At 28.7% G+C, this 15996-nt stretch overlaps 4 protein-coding genes and 1 long non-coding RNA gene across 7 annotated transcripts in view; 4 read left to right on the top strand and 1 right to left on the bottom strand.

Annotated features, from left to right (window-relative positions):
- Positions 1 to 480: 480 nt before the first annotated feature.
- LOC149889649 (uncharacterized) lies at positions 481 to 9207 on the top strand. Of its 3 annotated transcripts, XR_016451830.1 has the most exons (10): positions 481 to 608; positions 971 to 1006; positions 1409 to 1432; positions 1567 to 1590; positions 1680 to 1703; positions 1789 to 1815; positions 1901 to 1924; positions 8089 to 8209; positions 8417 to 8653; positions 8730 to 9207. XR_016451830.1 is itself a non-coding variant. In XM_090085342.1 (9 exons), exons 1-9 carry the CDS (start codon positions 566 to 568, stop codon positions 8442 to 8444), a joined length of 351 nt encoding a protein of 116 aa, XP_089941468.1. In that variant the 5' UTR covers positions 481 to 565; the 3' UTR covers positions 8445 to 9207. The 3 variants fall into 3 exon arrangements, 2 of the variants coding, with proteins under 2 accessions (XP_089941468.1, XP_089941470.1); XM_090085342.1 differs by having other exon boundaries at positions 8417 to 9207; XM_090085344.1 differs by lacking the exon at positions 1680 to 1703 and having other exon boundaries at positions 8417 to 9207.
- Positions 4007 to 6250, top strand: LOC149889650 (uncharacterized). Its single transcript, XM_090085341.1, has 5 exons — positions 4007 to 4115; positions 4196 to 5111; positions 5197 to 5473; positions 5554 to 6015; positions 6106 to 6250. Exons 3-5 carry the CDS (start codon positions 5336 to 5338, stop codon positions 6232 to 6234), a joined length of 729 nt encoding a protein of 242 aa, XP_089941467.1. The 5' UTR covers positions 4007 to 4115; positions 4196 to 5111; positions 5197 to 5335; the 3' UTR covers positions 6235 to 6250.
- Positions 9208 to 12604: 3397 nt separating the features above from the next.
- Positions 12605 to 13391, top strand: LOC145183342 (protein LZIC-like). The gene has a single exon (XM_080058675.2). The coding sequence runs from the start codon at positions 12746 to 12748 to the stop codon at positions 13310 to 13312; it is 567 nt and encodes a 188-aa protein (XP_079914801.2). The 5' UTR covers positions 12605 to 12745; the 3' UTR covers positions 13313 to 13391.
- A 140-nt stretch (positions 13392 to 13531) lies between these two features.
- LOC145183341 (small ribosomal subunit protein bS1m-like) lies at positions 13532 to 14210 on the top strand. The gene has a single exon (XM_080058674.2). It carries the CDS (start codon positions 13683 to 13685, stop codon positions 14157 to 14159), a length of 477 nt encoding a protein of 158 aa, XP_079914800.2. The 5' UTR covers positions 13532 to 13682; the 3' UTR covers positions 14160 to 14210.
- Positions 14211 to 15286: 1076 nt separating this feature from the next.
- The window catches only part of LOC149889645 (uncharacterized), a 51170-nt gene continuing 50460 nt past the window's right edge, over positions 15287 to 15996 (bottom strand). Inside the window, exon 3 of the long non-coding RNA XR_016451567.1 lies at positions 15287 to 15389. This is a non-coding gene — a long non-coding RNA (uncharacterized LOC149889645). The remainder of the gene's footprint in view (positions 15390 to 15996) is intronic.

The raw sequence follows: 15996 nt of genomic DNA, 5'->3' as shown, positions 1-15996 counted from the left end.
AATAGTTTCTTTCATGTATTTTCTACGCACATGCCAAATTTCAACGAATAATGAGGATTAGCAATTAGTTTAATTTGTGTTTTACCAAGTATACCACTTTTTTCAGGTAGCTCTAGGCAAACGGTTTTTTGAGGTGGTTCTTTTTAGAAACATATATAAACCTTGACAACTTTTGAAAAAAAGAAAGGTTAGGCTTGTTTTTTATATCATTATTGTGTATCGCTACCATACTTTTTTATGGAGTATTTTGCTGAGAATTTTGCATGAAAATTTGGTTGATGTTGTCACTTGGACTTTTAGTCGAAGAAATGTAAAGTCCGCTTTTTTTATTATTAAAATAGTTTGCTTTATGCATTTTCTATGAACATGCCAAATTTCAACGAAAAATCAGGATTAGCAATTACTCTAATTAGTGTTGGACTTTAGGTACCTAATTTCGGTTTTTCTGTTATTTTTTTTTTTAAGCGAAATCCGGGTGGGGGCCGAAATCTGGATAAGGGGGGGGGATTCAAATGAAAATCTTATTTTGAATTATTTGGATTTATATTTTTAGATTTAATTAAATATGGACAATGCCAACAAAAATCTTGTGGCTACACTAACAGATAGTAAGTTCAATTTTTTTTTCTCATATCCAAAAGTAATGATAAATGTAAAACCTTAATTTTTTTTTATATAACATAAAAAAAGATTAATGTTTCAGATTAAAACTGTTGGCATTCAATAGGAACAGCTTTAATATTTTAAAACACTAACATTTAATATTTTAAAAACACTAAGAAGTTTTTTGTTAAGATTAATCTAATGAAGTATGCAATATACTTATTCATATGTGGTTTATTATAAAACATATCATTTAATGATAATCATTGTTATTGTCTTTTATCATATTTGGATTATATACTTCTTTATCTGTGGATTAGTGTTTAAATTATTATACAAGCATGTCTAACATTTATATCTTGTTTAGATCCTACCCAACTTTTTGTGGATTTTTTAAGATTTCGTAAGTATAAGTCACATAAATATTGGGTTTATTAATTAAAAAAACATTTACATAATCACAAAGAGAAAATAGTTAAAATTAAGTAAATATTAATAAAACATTTAAAATATCTTCCTATATATAGAAACACTTAAAAAACTAAAGTTAATGTTCTTTACTTATTGTATACTTATCTTTATCTGTGTTTATTGTTTACATAAGTTTATAACCATTCCTAATTTTAGCTTGTTGCTTATAAAAATAATATCTTTATATTTGAATAGTTATATTTTCATTGTTTATTTTCATTTTTTTAGTATAGTTGTTGCACCTTAAGCAGAACAGCTTTAACGATTGTTACATTTGTAACTTGATGTTGACAATTTCAAATTATATTGTGTAAAATTTTTTTAACATTTTTAGTCGAATCTACACAGCCTACTGCTGGTAAGTTTGTATCAGTTTGTATATGTTAATGATTATTGAATTAGTTTTTAATCTGTGAATAGATTTCAAAGAATACCAATTTCAAAGTCATTATTTTGCAATATTTATTTTTTTATTACAAATTTGAATTTTAGTTACATCCTCGTCTTCAACAAATGGTAAGTTTAATAACTATTACTTTTTAATATGTGTATATATTTTTGACGATTGCAATATAAATTTTTTATTAAATAATTTTTAAACTTAGTTCCTTCTACATCTGCTATAAGTGGTATGTGTATAAATTTTTACCTTTCAATATGTTTATCTTGGCAATTAGAGTAATTTTTTTTAACTACAACTTTGATAACCTTTAGTTACATCTTCATTGGCTACTACGACCAGTAAGTTTAAAAACTATTATTTGCAAACATGTACACACCTTTCATATTAATTGCAAATTTTTATAAAAACTTTTTTTATCTTTAGTTACATGTGCACAACCTTCTGCTGGTAAATTTATGATTTAGAAAAGTTTCTAAATGATTATCGAATTTATGTTTTTATTTATATAGACTATATAATGCATTAGTATTGTGTTATCCCTCAAAGTGCAGCAGAATGAAATGACCAATCTCATTAACATTTTTTAAGCTATCATTGATTAATATGTTGTTCGTTTTATTTATTCAGCCTATCACTTTTACAATTAATTGTTTTAAATTAAATTTTACATAATGCTATTAAGTACTAATCTATTTACTTATTTCTCTTTTTCCATAAACTCTATTTAAAACCTTTATTCATATATATTTAAAAATTTTTTTTTAGGTTGGATAAGACTGGGCGGGGGGTGCGGGGGGGGGGGGTTGGGCGTTAAGCATGGCACATGCCCCGCCCCTAATGTCAATTTATACACCACTTGTATATGATGTAAAGTAAGAAAATATAATTTAAACTTTTTAACACAAAATATAATCAGTGTTTTTTAGGTTTAAATATGTTTAAGAGTGTAACATTTCACTACGAGGGTGTTAAAACATAACAAAGACGTCCACCCTTTAATCTAAAAAAGACCACTAATATTTGGAAATGGAATGGAAGCAAATTAGATTAACTTTTTGTGTATAAAGATAACATATTTTATCAGAAAAACACTCTTTCGTGTGAAAAACTTGTATTTTTTAAGGTTACGATGGTGTTCCGGTTCCCCCTCTGGCCCTCTATACACCCCTTCTATCTATAGAGTTATGTGAACTTGTAGCCTACTCTTACATCTATCTTTTGATACCAAGGTTTAGGCATTTGGATAAGATTTGACAAAGTTATAACAATTTCAGTGAAAAAAAAAATTTTTTTGGAACCAATTTCTTCAATAAATCCATATATCGAAAATTTGCTACTAAAAACGTCATAACTTTTTTTTAAATTGTTCGTTTTTAATAATTTTTTCACCTTTAAAATACTGTATTGAAGGGCTTTCTAATGATATATAACATTTTAGTATATGCTCAGTTTTAAAAAATCAGTCCACGTACCTATGCTAATGTTGTAGATGTTAATGTATGTAATTGTTATTGCATTAACTGTGTGAAAATTACGCGATTGTATGTATGTATGTATGTATGTATGTATGTATGTATGTATGTATGTATGTATGTATGTATGTATGTATGTATGTATGTATGTATGTATGTATGTATGTATGTATGTATGTATGTATGTATGTATGTATGTATGTATGTATGTATGTATGTATGTATGTATGTATGTATGTATGTATGTATGTATGTATGTATGTATGTATGTATGTATGTATGTATGTATGTATGTATGTATGTATGTATGTATGTATGTATGTATGTATGTATTAGGGTGTTCCAAAAAAATGACTTTTTTGAATTTCAACTAACATTGCTTTTCATAAGGTGCCCCAACCTTGATATTACTAATAAATTTTTTTTTTTTTCATCATTAGATCACTCCATGACTTCCCTCAATGGGTCCAAAGGTCGTTTTTTGCCCCTTTTTTGCCCATATTTTGGACTAACTGAGGGGAGTGTTACCATTATCCAAATTGATTTTTCTATCTTTTTTTTTGTTGTTTTATCTTTTTGAAAGAAATTAAAATATAATGTTAAGCTTAATTTTTTTTTTTACTTGAACAATGAAGATCAAAAAATTCAAAAATATTGATTTCTTTTACAATATTTCACTATCTTTGTCCTATGTACCATTTTAATGTTTTTTTTGTTAAATTTTAAATACACATATATTTGCTTCATTTTGTGAACAATTACATTTTACCTTGTGTACGCAATTTGATTTTTAACTTACTTTATATTTTGGTTATCCTTTATCTTTTCAGTAACTAATTGACTTAAAAAAAGTTACTTTATAGTAAAATGCCTCCAAAAAAGAAGTTAAAGCTTACTCGAAATAAGGCTGAAGTATTTCTAGTAAAGAAAGTTGGAGAAAATCTTTCATGTTATAAACCTCCTACTGGCATAGAGGTTCTGCAATACTTCCTTTATCTAAGAAACTTGAATCCCAAAGTAAAGAAAACGGTTTTAATTAGGTGTCATTTCGAAATTAATTTATTTGAGCTCAGATGCCCTCCACAAGCTGACTGTTGTGTAATGTCTAAGTTGGTAAGGCCATGGAATCTTGCAGGATTCCCTATCATAACCTTAGAAAATATCAGGTAATTTATGAATTCAAAATTTATCAACAAATTTATTTTTATCTTTATTCTAAACATTGAATAAATTTTCCATTTTAAAGAAAGAAGATTGATAAAATGGTGAACAACTATTACAAGTTAAAGAAGAATAGCAAAAGGAACAGCCCAACAGATACAAAAAGGAATGAGGAATTTTTGAAGAAATATTAAAATGCTTTTGGATTAGTAAAAAAAAAGAAGAACTAATTGAAGATATTATGAAAGACAGGAGAAGGACATCCAAAGCCAAAAATGAAGATATTGCGTTTATCTTGGACCAACTTGGAAATAGGATGGGAAGAATAGGAACAAATGATAAAAGGTTTACATACACTATTAAGAGATCCCACAAAAAAGGAAGTTGTAACTAAAGAAGGAGAAAAGATTAAAAAACACATTACTGAACTTGTTAAATCTTCATCATTACCAATTATTCTCCATTTTGATGGAAAAGTAGTTAAAGAGTTTACAAACGGAATAGAACATCAACTTGACAGACTGGCTGTTTCCATCAGAATAGATGGACAGAGTGAGCTTCTTGGGATTCCTCATTTGAACTCTTGCACTGGAGAAACACAGAAGAATACAATCATAAAACTTCTTCATCAATTTGATATTTTTGATAAATTACAAGGGTGCGTTTTTGATACAACTTCTGTAAATACTGGTAATAAAAAGGGTGTGTGCATTAGATTAGCTGCAAAGCTTGATAGACCTCTACTTCTCCTAGCATGTAGGCATCACATCTATGAAAGGCATATTATTCACTGCTGGAACATTTATCCTAGCAGTAAAACAAATGGCCCAGATAATCCATTGTTTAAGAAGCTTAAAGATGTATGGAACTCAATTGATCGAAATTCCATTGTGTTAAACAAAGTAAAAATTGAAGACATTCCTGATAGTTGGCTGCAAGTACAGTTCAAGGAAGCCTTATCTTTCTCTCAAAATATTATTAGAATGAAAACAATGAAAAAGGTATTTAAAATTTTGAGTAAACTGAATTTTCTGTAATAAAATAAGTTTAGTACTGTTTTGTGTCTAAATAAATAGTTTTTTTTAGGATGGATGTAGGTCTGATTATCTAGAGTTAGTGGAATTGACAACAATGGTTTTATCTGGTGATGAACAGTACAAACTAAGAAAACCTGGGCCTGTACACCATGCCAGATTTATGGCAAAAGGAATATACTTTTTAAAAAATGTATCTCCTTCTAGACAACATTTCTAGCTTGACAGATTTCGAGAAGAAAGAAATAAATGATATGGCATTCTTCACAGCTGTATTTTACACTGAGTGGTTTATAAAGGCTGAAATTCCTGCTATCGCTCCATATCAGGTGACATTTCTATGTTTTAAAGGTTTTTAATCATTTCTTTGAAAATTTTGTGTAATATTTAATAGTCTAAAAATCTTTAGGATATGAAAGCTCTTTGGCAGATGATAAGATACTCAAAAATCAATCCTGTCCAGGCAAAACCTGTTATAGAGTCTCTAAAGAGACACACCTGGTACATAGACCCAAATATTCTAGTTATGTCTCTTGTTGATAAAAATGTACAAGAACGGAGTGACATTGCCAAGAAGTTGTACTCAACCCCAAGACCAACAACTTATGCCATAGAGAGACATCAAGTTAATTTAAATATACTGAACTCCCTTTTGTTTGATGATGATACTCCCCCAAGTTTGATCCCGCTTATAACTGACCAGAGTTGGTTAATTTTTCATATCTTAAACCATGCAAATGCTGAAGTACAGTGGCTTAAGACTCCATCTGAGACATGGGATCTAAATGAATATTACCTAGAATTCAAACAATTTGTGAATAATCTTGAAGTAGTAAATGACTGTAGTGAGAGGGCTATAAAACTAGTTCAGGTATCTATTTTTTATATTTGGTACTTACTGTTTATGTTAAAAATCTCAATTTATTTCACAAGCTCATTACTTTTAAATATTGTTTAATAGGAGCTGATCAATAAATCGCACAATGAGGATAAAAGACAAAGTACCTTCCTTGTATCAAACAAATATAAGAGTGAAAGAACAATGAAAAAAAAATCTGATTATGTAAAAAATTCTTTGCTTACAAAATAAATTTATAAGCATAAACTATGTTTGACAACTAATTACTTAAGAAACTAATCATAAATATGATTTTATTACGTAAATATAAATATCATAATAAGTAAAGTATCTTGTTAACAAGCAGAACACTAACATAGTGCAAAAAAGCTTAAAAATGCCTTTTTTTTGAATTTTGTGATCTTCATTGTTCAAGCAAAAAAAAAAAAATTAAGCTTAACATTATATTTTAATTTCTTTCAAAAAGATAAAACAACAAAAAAAAAGATAGAAAAATCAATTTGGATAATGGTAACACTCCCCTCAGTTAGTCCAAAATATGGGCAAAAAAGGGGCAAAAAACGACCTTTGGACCCATTGAGGGAAGTCATGGAGTGATCTAATGAAGAAAAAAAAAAAAATTTATTAGTAATATCAAGGTTGGGGCACCTTATGAAAAGCAATGTTAGTTGAAATTCAAAAAAGTCATTTTTTTGGAACACCCTAGTATGTATGTATGTATGTATGTATGTATGTATGTATGTATGTATGTATGTATGTATGTATGTATGTATGTATGTATGTATGTATGTATGTATGTATGTATGTATGTATGTATGTATGTATGTATGTATGTATGTATGTATGTATGTATGTATGTATGTATGTATGTATGTATGTATGTATGTATGTATGTATGTATGTATGTATGTATGTATGTATGTATGTATGTATGTATGTATACAGTACTGTGAATAAGTTTTAGCCCACCATCAGTTTAAGGACTTATGAAGTAAAAAGAAAAAATCAGGTTTATAGACACATATATTATAAACGAAAATATTTAGAAATAGTTTGATAAAATATGATACAAAAAGAAAGAACAATTCGTATGTCCGCCTTTTGCATTGATCACAGAAGCGAATCTCCTGGGAATTGATTCATATAAATTTGTTATGAAATTTTGTGGAATATTGTCCCACTCTCTTTTTAATATTCGAAAACATTCTTCGACATTTTTGGGGTTATATTCAGCCTTTTTTTTATCCAAATAATCCCAAACATGTTCAATAATGTTCAAACCTGGACTTTGAGGAGGCCAGTTCATTACTTCGAGAACTCCCTCCTCACACATGTCCTGTAAATATTTTTTGGCCACTCGGGAACAATCTTTGGGATCATTGTCTTGCTGTAGAATGAAATTATTACCAATAAGTCTCATTCCAGATGGTATTGCATGATGTCTTAAAATTTCTTTATACTGTTCTCCTGTCAGTTTGCCATCAATTCTGATTAAATCACCTACTCCAGATGATGAAATACAAACCCAAACTAAAACAGAACCTTCCCCTATGCTTGATTGTTCGATGTAGACAATCAGGGCGATAAGCCTCTCGTATCCTTCTTCCTACACACTGTCGTCTTCTGCTACCGAACAATTCAAATTTTGATTAATCTGTGTTTAGTACACGGTTTAACATTCGTTGCGTCCAATAATTATGCTGTTTTGCATATTTAAGTCTTTTTTTGCTTTATTGCCACGACGTAGTAAAGGCTTTCAAACTGCAACACACCCTCTTAACCCAGCTTTTAGCAAATGTCGTCAAATGCAAGATGAGGAAACATTTGTCCCAGTCGCAGCCTGAATGTCTTGGGCTAGTTCACTGGAGGTTTTTTTCCGATTTTGCAGTGACACATTTTTAAAATACTTTATGTCATGGTTTTTAAGCTTTGGAGGTCCACTTCGAGTTTTATCCTCAAGAGATCCAGTGTTTTTAAATTTTTTTATAATTTCTCTAATAGCTGTCCTTAAATATTTCGTTTTTTGGACAATTTGTCGTTGAGAATAACCTTTTTCATTTGTACACTAAGTATTACTCTATTTAGACATGGTGCAATGTGGAAAATGTGAACCTTGGTTTCACCGTGATTGTGAACGTATGCCTCAATATATTTTGGAATGTGAGACTGTTGAATGGTATTGTTGCCGATGCACAATAACTTTACAGTGTAGTATTTAAACTTGAATAATTCTTTAATATTTATAAACCTTTCTTATTTAGTTTATAGAAGTTTATAATTTGAGTAATTAAATTCAGAGTCATTAAAATTGTGATTATATTTTAAGAGTTTAGAGTGTACAATATTTAAAAAATCGGTGAGTTAATATTTTTAATAATTATAAATAAGTTAAAATATACTTTTGTTTTCTTAGAAAAATCTCATGGCTGAATATCATGTGACAAGATAACTAGTTTTTTAAAGCAGCATTTGAAAAAGACAAAACAGTGTTTAAATATAGTTTAAAAAAACATATATGACACCTTTTGGATCTTAATCACTCGCTACAACATGACAAATGCTTTTATAACATAGTTGCACGTTGAACGGTCTAATGGTTGAATTCCGTATGATCCATTAGTTAGGCAATGTGAACACACACAGTCTAAAGGTTGCTTTTGTTGTGTTTTTCTTTTTTCTTTATTATAATAGTTCCGGTTTAATTCAGTTAATTATTTTGCTTGAAGATGCTTACAAGTTTTATTGGTCTCAATCAACACGTCTTACTACGCAAGCAGAGAAACATCCAAATTCAAACTAGAAATGAATTTTGCGATAACCAGACATGTCCCTGATGTATAAACAGCTGCTTCTGTGAAATTTGTGCCGTCATGAATCTATATATCACTAAGTTGATAATGAAGAGATTTCAAAGCATTATTACGTTTCTATTATTGTGCCATTTTTATGGACAGGGCGAATGGGTAAACTACAGTCGTACAACAGCAGGGTCATTTCCAACATCAATATCACAAAGCGGGGTCTTTTTCAACTGCTTGATTGCCCAGTTGAATCGCCTCTTTAATCCTAAAGTAACTTCCAGTAGTACTGGATTGATTAGCACAATATTTAAAATGATTCAGCTGGAAACCAGTTATTCATTATTCAATTCAAAAAATAAAATTTATTCAGTCGCTTTGTTAGTCAGAATAAAAAATTTTTTACTGAGGGTTTCTTGTGCCCCCGTGCCTATTTATTGATGTTCAACAATATGCATAATTTTAAAATAACAAACTTTACATAATTAGTATAATTTGAGTGCGGACGTTGATCGCATTCTGAGTGATACTTTCTTTTGCTTACCTTGGCGTGCTCACTGGTTTATCTTTATTCTTCTGTTTCTTTGTTTTTTCTCGTTTTCTTATTCACTGACTACTTCAAAGAAATATTGCCTTCTATTGATCCATGTTATTGGATTACTCTATATTTTTGTCTCGTAATAATCATGAATACCTGTGCTTAAACCTTGAGGGGATGAAACAATGGAGAAGAGCATTGTTTTAGGATGTGAGAAGATTGATTAACTGATATACATCTTTTTGCTTGTTTAAATTTATTGTTTTGCATCCAGTTGAGAATTTAGACCTTACCTAGTCAAAATTAAAAGATGTCTTTTATTTTCCCTAATTTTAGTACCATCTAAAACGCGATTTATAGTCCTAGGATCAACATTACATCCACCTTGTTTGACCAATATGTAGCCTCGACAGTTGTTCTTCTTACAAAAACACAGCGTTTGCTATAATATTTTTATTTAATTCTATTCTTTCTGTAAGAAGCAGCTAGATATTTTGTCTTGGTCTCAATTTTTGAGATTGAACTTTGAGATTGAGATTGAACTCAAAATTTGAGATTGAACTTTGGTTTCGTTTTATAACACTTTTAACTTTTAAAACAAGATTAAAAAGTATTTGAAGTAATTTTAATTATAATTTTTTATAATTTTATAATTAACATTTTTTTTACAATTCTGATCGTTAATTTAAAATACAAAAAACATTTTAAAGAACATCTAAAAACACAAAAATTTTTACTTGAATTTAACCACAAACAAGAAGTTATCACAAAATTTCAACATTTCTTAAAAAATCTTTTAAACGTTTTGGACACTTGCGGATAGTAGCGGGTGGAGATCTGGCATCCGTTTTGTTTTTTTCCCCACCCAAAGTACTCTTTAACTTGAAGAGAAATTAAAAGCCCACTTAAACGCTAATATTCGCCATTTTCTCAACACCTTTAAGCTTTGTTACTTCAAGCAATATTATGAAAAATAACATTTTCATAATATTGCTTGAAGAAATATTGATTGCATTTTCACGGTCACAACGATTTTGTTTATAATAAGGATGTTGGAAGTGACAATAATAAAAATCTGATTAAAAACTTGTGAATATAAGAAAGACTCAACTATAAAGTTAATAAAATTTTTGATAAATGACTTAAAAAGTAAGTGATAAAAGAATTTATAAATTACTTCCTAAAAGTTTTTATTTAAGAACTTTTGAGATTTTACTTAAATCCGATAAGAATCATATTTAAAGAACTTAAGTTAGGATAATCTTTTTTTTTTTTTGCTTCATGCTCTTTAGTTCTTAAAAATTACTGAGTTTGATTACCAAAATTGGAGAAAGATTTAAAAATAATGGCCATACTTCAGTTTCTCCCCCCCCCTCCCCCCTTTTTTATTTTTTTATTTTTTTTTATGTTTCTATTTTTATGATTGATTATGATAGAGAATTTTATGTTGACTTAGAAAAATATAAAAACATGGATCTGAAAATCAACGGAAAGTGCTCTAATTCGAAGTCAAAGTTTTAAAAAATCCCACTAAAAACCCTAATATTCGCCATTTTGAGAATAACAAGTTAACCACTGATTTCAAAATATAACTGGATAGCGTATATGAAAAAATTTTTTGAAGCCAATTTTGGTCTCCCAAGATGGCGGCGGAATTAAGGAATGGTGATATGAAAATTAAGAAACTGATGATAATCAAGTTTTATATCTTAAGCTCAAATATTGATAAATATATAGTTTCTAATAAAAATCTAGTTTTTTTGTTTAACATAAGATTTTGTTCATAAAAATAACGGAATATTACATATTTACATAAATTTCAAATATAAATATTTTTTTATTTAACAAAACATATTCATACAATAAGTTGCTCTATGTTAACTTTCTGTTTTTCGTTTTTTAGAATAGATATAATAAAATAAAAATTCTCAGTAAAACTAAGTACAAATTTTAATTTTAATTTGCTTTAGTTTAGTTTGTTTAAAAAAAGTAAAGAAAAAGTAATTGTTTGCTTGTGCAGAAATCTCAAGTTTCAAATAGTTAGCATTTGTTATATAATTTATATACCTTTTAGTTCTTAACTACCCAATGCTGTGTGCTAGAAGGTTAATAACACAACAGCATGGTAGGCAGCTGATTTTATTTTTAAGATAAAATGTTTTTTAGGCATTAGTTCATCAGATAGGCACTAAAAAATTATAAATGCTGCATGAACTATTAGCTGAGCGCTGTGATTACACACAACTCAGAAGTTCCTTCTAGAGTTATTATATATATATATATATATATATATATATATATATATATATATATATATATATATATATATATATATATATATATATATATATATATATATATATATGTATATATATATATATCATATCGTATCATATCATATCATAAAAATATTTTTGATTGGTTTTTGAATAGGGTAAGTTTTGTTAATTGCTTTCTAAGCTTTTTTCCAGTTATTTTGGAAAAAATTATTTAAAAGTTACCCGTTTATTTTTCTGAATCAACATAAAATTCCCTGGCGCTACTGCAGTTTCTCTCCCCCCCCCCCCCCCTTTCTTTTTTTTTTTTGATTGATTATGATAGAGAATTTTATGCTGATTCAGAAAAATATAAAAACATGGACCTGAAAATTAACGGAAAGTGCTCTAATTCGAAGTCAAAGTTGTAAAAAATCCCACTAAAAACCCTAATATTCGCCATTTTGAGAATAAAAAGTTTATGATCTTTTAGCCAATGATATATTAAGAATAACTAGATGTCTAACTGCCGTAAATCGGTATAAGAAAAAGTGAAGCAAAAATCGGCCATTATGGGGGGCAAAATCTTTACGCTATTTATCAAAACAAAACAAATACGAAGCTTTTGATTTGTTAAATTTGCCCCCCATAATGGCTGATTTTTGCTTCAAAAAATACGCGAAAGTTAGACATCTAGTTATTTTTAATATATCATTAATCATAATCAATCATAAAAGAAAGGGGGAGACAAACTGCAGTAGCGCCAAAATAATTTGGATGCTAATTTTTGTTGGTTCAGAGTATATGGTTTACTTTCAGATTTCAGATCTGACTGCACTAATTTATGTGGGCATAGCGTTTTATGTATGTATGTATGTATGTATGTATGTATGTATGTATGTATGTATGTATGTATGTATGTATGTATGTATGTATGTATGTATGTATGTATGTATGTATGTATGTATGTATGTATGTATGTATGTATGTATGTATGTATGTATGAATGTATGTATGTATGTATGTATGTATGTATGTATGTATGTATGAATGTATGTATGTATGTATGTATGTATGTATGTATATATGTATGTACAAATTTTTAACTTACTATTATAAGTATTTTAGTTAATTAAAAGTTTCTTAGCTAAATGTTGTCACGAGGGCAGTTTGAAACAGAAAAGCTTCACCACAAACTTGAGGCTCAGCTTGATCGACTTGTTAATCAGCTTAGTGATTTAGAAGAATGCAAGGAAGACCTTGATAAAAATGAATATGAAGAAACTAAGCAAGAGACTTTAGATCAGTTGCGAGAATTTGAAGTTTCATTAAAAAAAATGATTGAGGGGAATATAACTCTTGTTGATGAATTTAATGGAATGCAAATTGCAATTCAAGCTGCTATTTCTGAAGCCTTTAAAACACCTGAAGTTATTCAAATGTTTGCTAAAAAACAGCCTGAGCAACTCAGACAAAAGCTGTCTCAGTTACAACTAGCCAAAAGTTTAGGAAAACCATCTAAACTAGTATACCAGCAACAAGTTGTTGAAATCTTAAGTGCCTTAAAAAAACTTGGTGAAGTTTTAACTGAATCTGAAGAGGAATTTTTGAAAAAGAATGCATCAGCTTCTTTATATCAGTTTGTCCTTGTTTCTGATACTGTTGGTGATGGTGTTTTGAAAGTTGCTCATGAGGAAGTAAAGCAAAATAGTGAATGATTTACAGTTGTTAACATAATTCTCTTTTACTTTTTTAACTCAAGTTTATTTTTTTATAAATATATGGCATATGCATGTATCATAAGGTGATATTCTTTTTGGTTTATAAATCTATTTCTTTATTTTACATTTATCATATGTGGAAAATTCAAATCATTTCATTACAAATTAATATATTTTATTTCATAATTTATATGTAAATACATACATACATACATACATACATACATACATACATACATACATACATACATACATACATACATACATACATTTTATTTTTAATAAAATCATCCAATTTAGGAAACATCCTTGACAGGAAAGTTAATTGCTTACAAAATGCTATTTATATTTTAGTTTTAAAAATAAAATGTCTCTACGACTATTATCAAAGTTTACAAATAAAAATGGTATAAATATTAATCATGTAGCTTTACGTTGTTTAAGAACAGAATATTTAGAACAGACTGCTCATGAATTTTTGGATATAACTCAATCAAATTTTGAAGAGTTGTTAACAGATTCCAAATTAATTAAGTTTGGACGTCCTGACAACAAATGTGTTGTGGGTAAAATTATAAGTATATGTAATGATGACCTTTATGTTGATTATGGGGCTAAACATGAAGCCGTTGTAAAGATGCCTACTTATCAATCTGTTCTAAAAGAGCTAGCACACATAAAAGTTGAAGACTATTACAAGGAAGGTGTCTTGGTTCGTTTACTTCTACGATCATACGAAATGACTGGAGTATTTCTTGGTGATCCAACACATATTACTGTTTGTGAATCGGACGCTATTCTACTTGGCCCTTATTTAAGAGGGGGTTTAGATAAATTAAAATGATGTGTTTTTTAGTTTATAGATTTTAAACGACAAAAAAATAATAATAAAGAACTTCATTTGTTTTTTTTAAGTCAGTCATTCAGTGTAAATTTCGCTATTGTACACTATATATTATGTAGGATACTTAAACTTAGTAAATATTTACTTCGCTTTTTATAATTAAAGAATGGTCTTAGTTGAATAATACCACTTATACCAGAATGGTCTTAGTTGAATAAGACTTAACAAAGTACTCTCTAAGGATCCTAGTATTAGTTACCTCAACCTTTAGAACAAATAACTAAAAAAATGCTTCGTTGAGTCCACGTTATTTAAATCATATCATACTCAAATTATTTGTTATAATCAATGTTCACATTAAACAAAATAGGTCTTTAATATATATATTATAATCAAACTCATACTATATATTAAAATAATAATAATATTTACATACATTATACCATCAGTTAATGAAGCCTGAACTTGTAATCGAGTACACTACTCGAGTATTGTGCCGTCAAAAGGTTAAATGAGGTGTGTGTGAAAAAGAAAAAGATTATGAAAGAGTAAAACATTAAACTAAACGTAAAACTGAAAAAAACTACTGAGATCCCGTGAAAACGTGTTTAGGAACTCTGTGAGAACTTGAATTTTCTCTCAAAATATTTTGAAGTGCCACTTGAATAATTTTGTTTAAAAGAAAAAAAGAAGTAATAAAAAAGAAATCACATTAAATTGTGATTTGACTAGAAATCTGATTAAATTCGTGAATTGCTTCGAGGAAGAAGGTTACCTTTTCTCAAAGCAATTTACGAATTTGTTATGGGTGAGCGATTAGAAAAGTTTGTAAAAAAGAATATAAAATCCCAGCCAACATTGACAGACGGGTACCGTACGGGTCCGCAACTGGGTCCCGTATGGGTAGACCAACGGTATCCCGCCGGATCTTGGCCGCGGTTTCCATATGGGGCCCATATGGCTATGCCCGCTGGGTAACCCGTATAGTTCCCACAAAGTTTGCCAATTGCAAATCTTGCAAAACTACGTTTATAATTTACAGATAAAATAAAACTGTATATGATTTGACTGTTTGTTTCAAACAAAATAACAAAATTACAATGTCAAAATTGAGAGAATTTTTAACCATTCTTTAATCGCGTATCATCTGATTTCACGGTTGTTTCGCGAATTGGAAGCTTTTCCATCGTTTTATGCTCGTTTCGAAGCTTTTTCTTGTTTCAATATAAGCTGTAAAAAATAAAATTTAACTGTTAGTCTGAAATTTTATAGGTAACACACCTGGTTTTATCATTTAATATATTATAAAACTCTCTACTCAACACTCTTCAGATAAAAAATTGCTGTGATAGTAAATGTATAACGTTCCTTTAGTAACTGATAAATAAATTATAATTTTATATTGATTTTGTATATATTTCTAAATAAATAAATAAACATATATATATATATATATATATATATATATATATATATATATATATATATATATATATATATATATATAAATTAGTAAAAACACTTATCTACAAACAACAACGTTCGCCTGAAACACTTTTACTTAAACCAACCAATGATATATTTGAACTTTTTAAGTTAACTTTTTATATAGAGTTTCATAAAAAACATAAAACGAGAAAACGATTATAACTTTAATTTATACGTTATATTGTAAAAACTTTTTTTGCACACGGTAAGTTGCAAATGGCGATAATGATCTGATTGCATAGATTTTTCCGCATTTTATTTTTACCAGATGGGTCCCCTAATGTGAAACCCGTAAAAATCCCAGTTTTCTTAGCCCTTATAATCACCACATGCTGCCCATATCACTATT

Source organism: Hydra viridissima, unplaced genomic scaffold (assembly GCF_058129835.1).
Source record: "Hydra viridissima isolate aposymbiotic clone 2 unplaced genomic scaffold, HvirCarnegie_v1 scaffold_4, whole genome shotgun sequence".
Taxonomy (NCBI): domain Eukaryota; kingdom Metazoa; phylum Cnidaria; class Hydrozoa; order Anthoathecata; family Hydridae; genus Hydra; species Hydra viridissima.
This window is presented reverse-complemented; position numbering and strand designations above follow the sequence as displayed.

What these genes read in the sequence shown, in the direction of transcription:
- LOC149889650 (XM_090085341.1), top strand. Translation starts at nt 5,336, where the DNA reads ATGTATCTCCTTCTAGACAACATTTCTAGCTTGACAGATTTCGAGAAG. An exon ending in CTGCTATCGCTCCATATCAG is followed by an intron (nt 5,474 to 5,553) that starts GTGACATTTCTA and finishes AAAAATCTTTAG; the next exon opens with GATATGAAAGCTCTTTGGCA. An exon ending in GGGCTATAAAACTAGTTCAG is followed by an intron (nt 6,016 to 6,105) that starts GTATCTATTTTT and finishes ATTGTTTAATAG; the next exon opens with GAGCTGATCAATAAATCGCA.
- LOC145183342 (XM_080058675.2), top strand. Translation starts at nt 12,746, where the DNA reads ATGTTGTCACGAGGGCAGTTTGAAACAGAAAAGCTTCACCACAAACTT.
- LOC149889649 (XM_090085342.1), top strand. Translation starts at nt 566, where the DNA reads ATGGACAATGCCAACAAAAATCTTGTGGCTACACTAACAGATA. An exon ending in TGTGGATTTTTTAAGATTTC is followed by an intron (nt 1,007 to 1,408) that starts GTAAGTATAAGT and finishes TAACATTTTTAG; the next exon opens with TCGAATCTACACAGCCTACT. An exon ending in ATGTGCACAACCTTCTGCTG is followed by an intron (nt 1,925 to 8,088) that starts GTAAATTTATGA and finishes TACTCTATTTAG; the next exon opens with ACATGGTGCAATGTGGAAAA.
- LOC145183341 (XM_080058674.2), top strand. Translation starts at nt 13,683, where the DNA reads ATGTCTCTACGACTATTATCAAAGTTTACAAATAAAAATGGTATAAAT.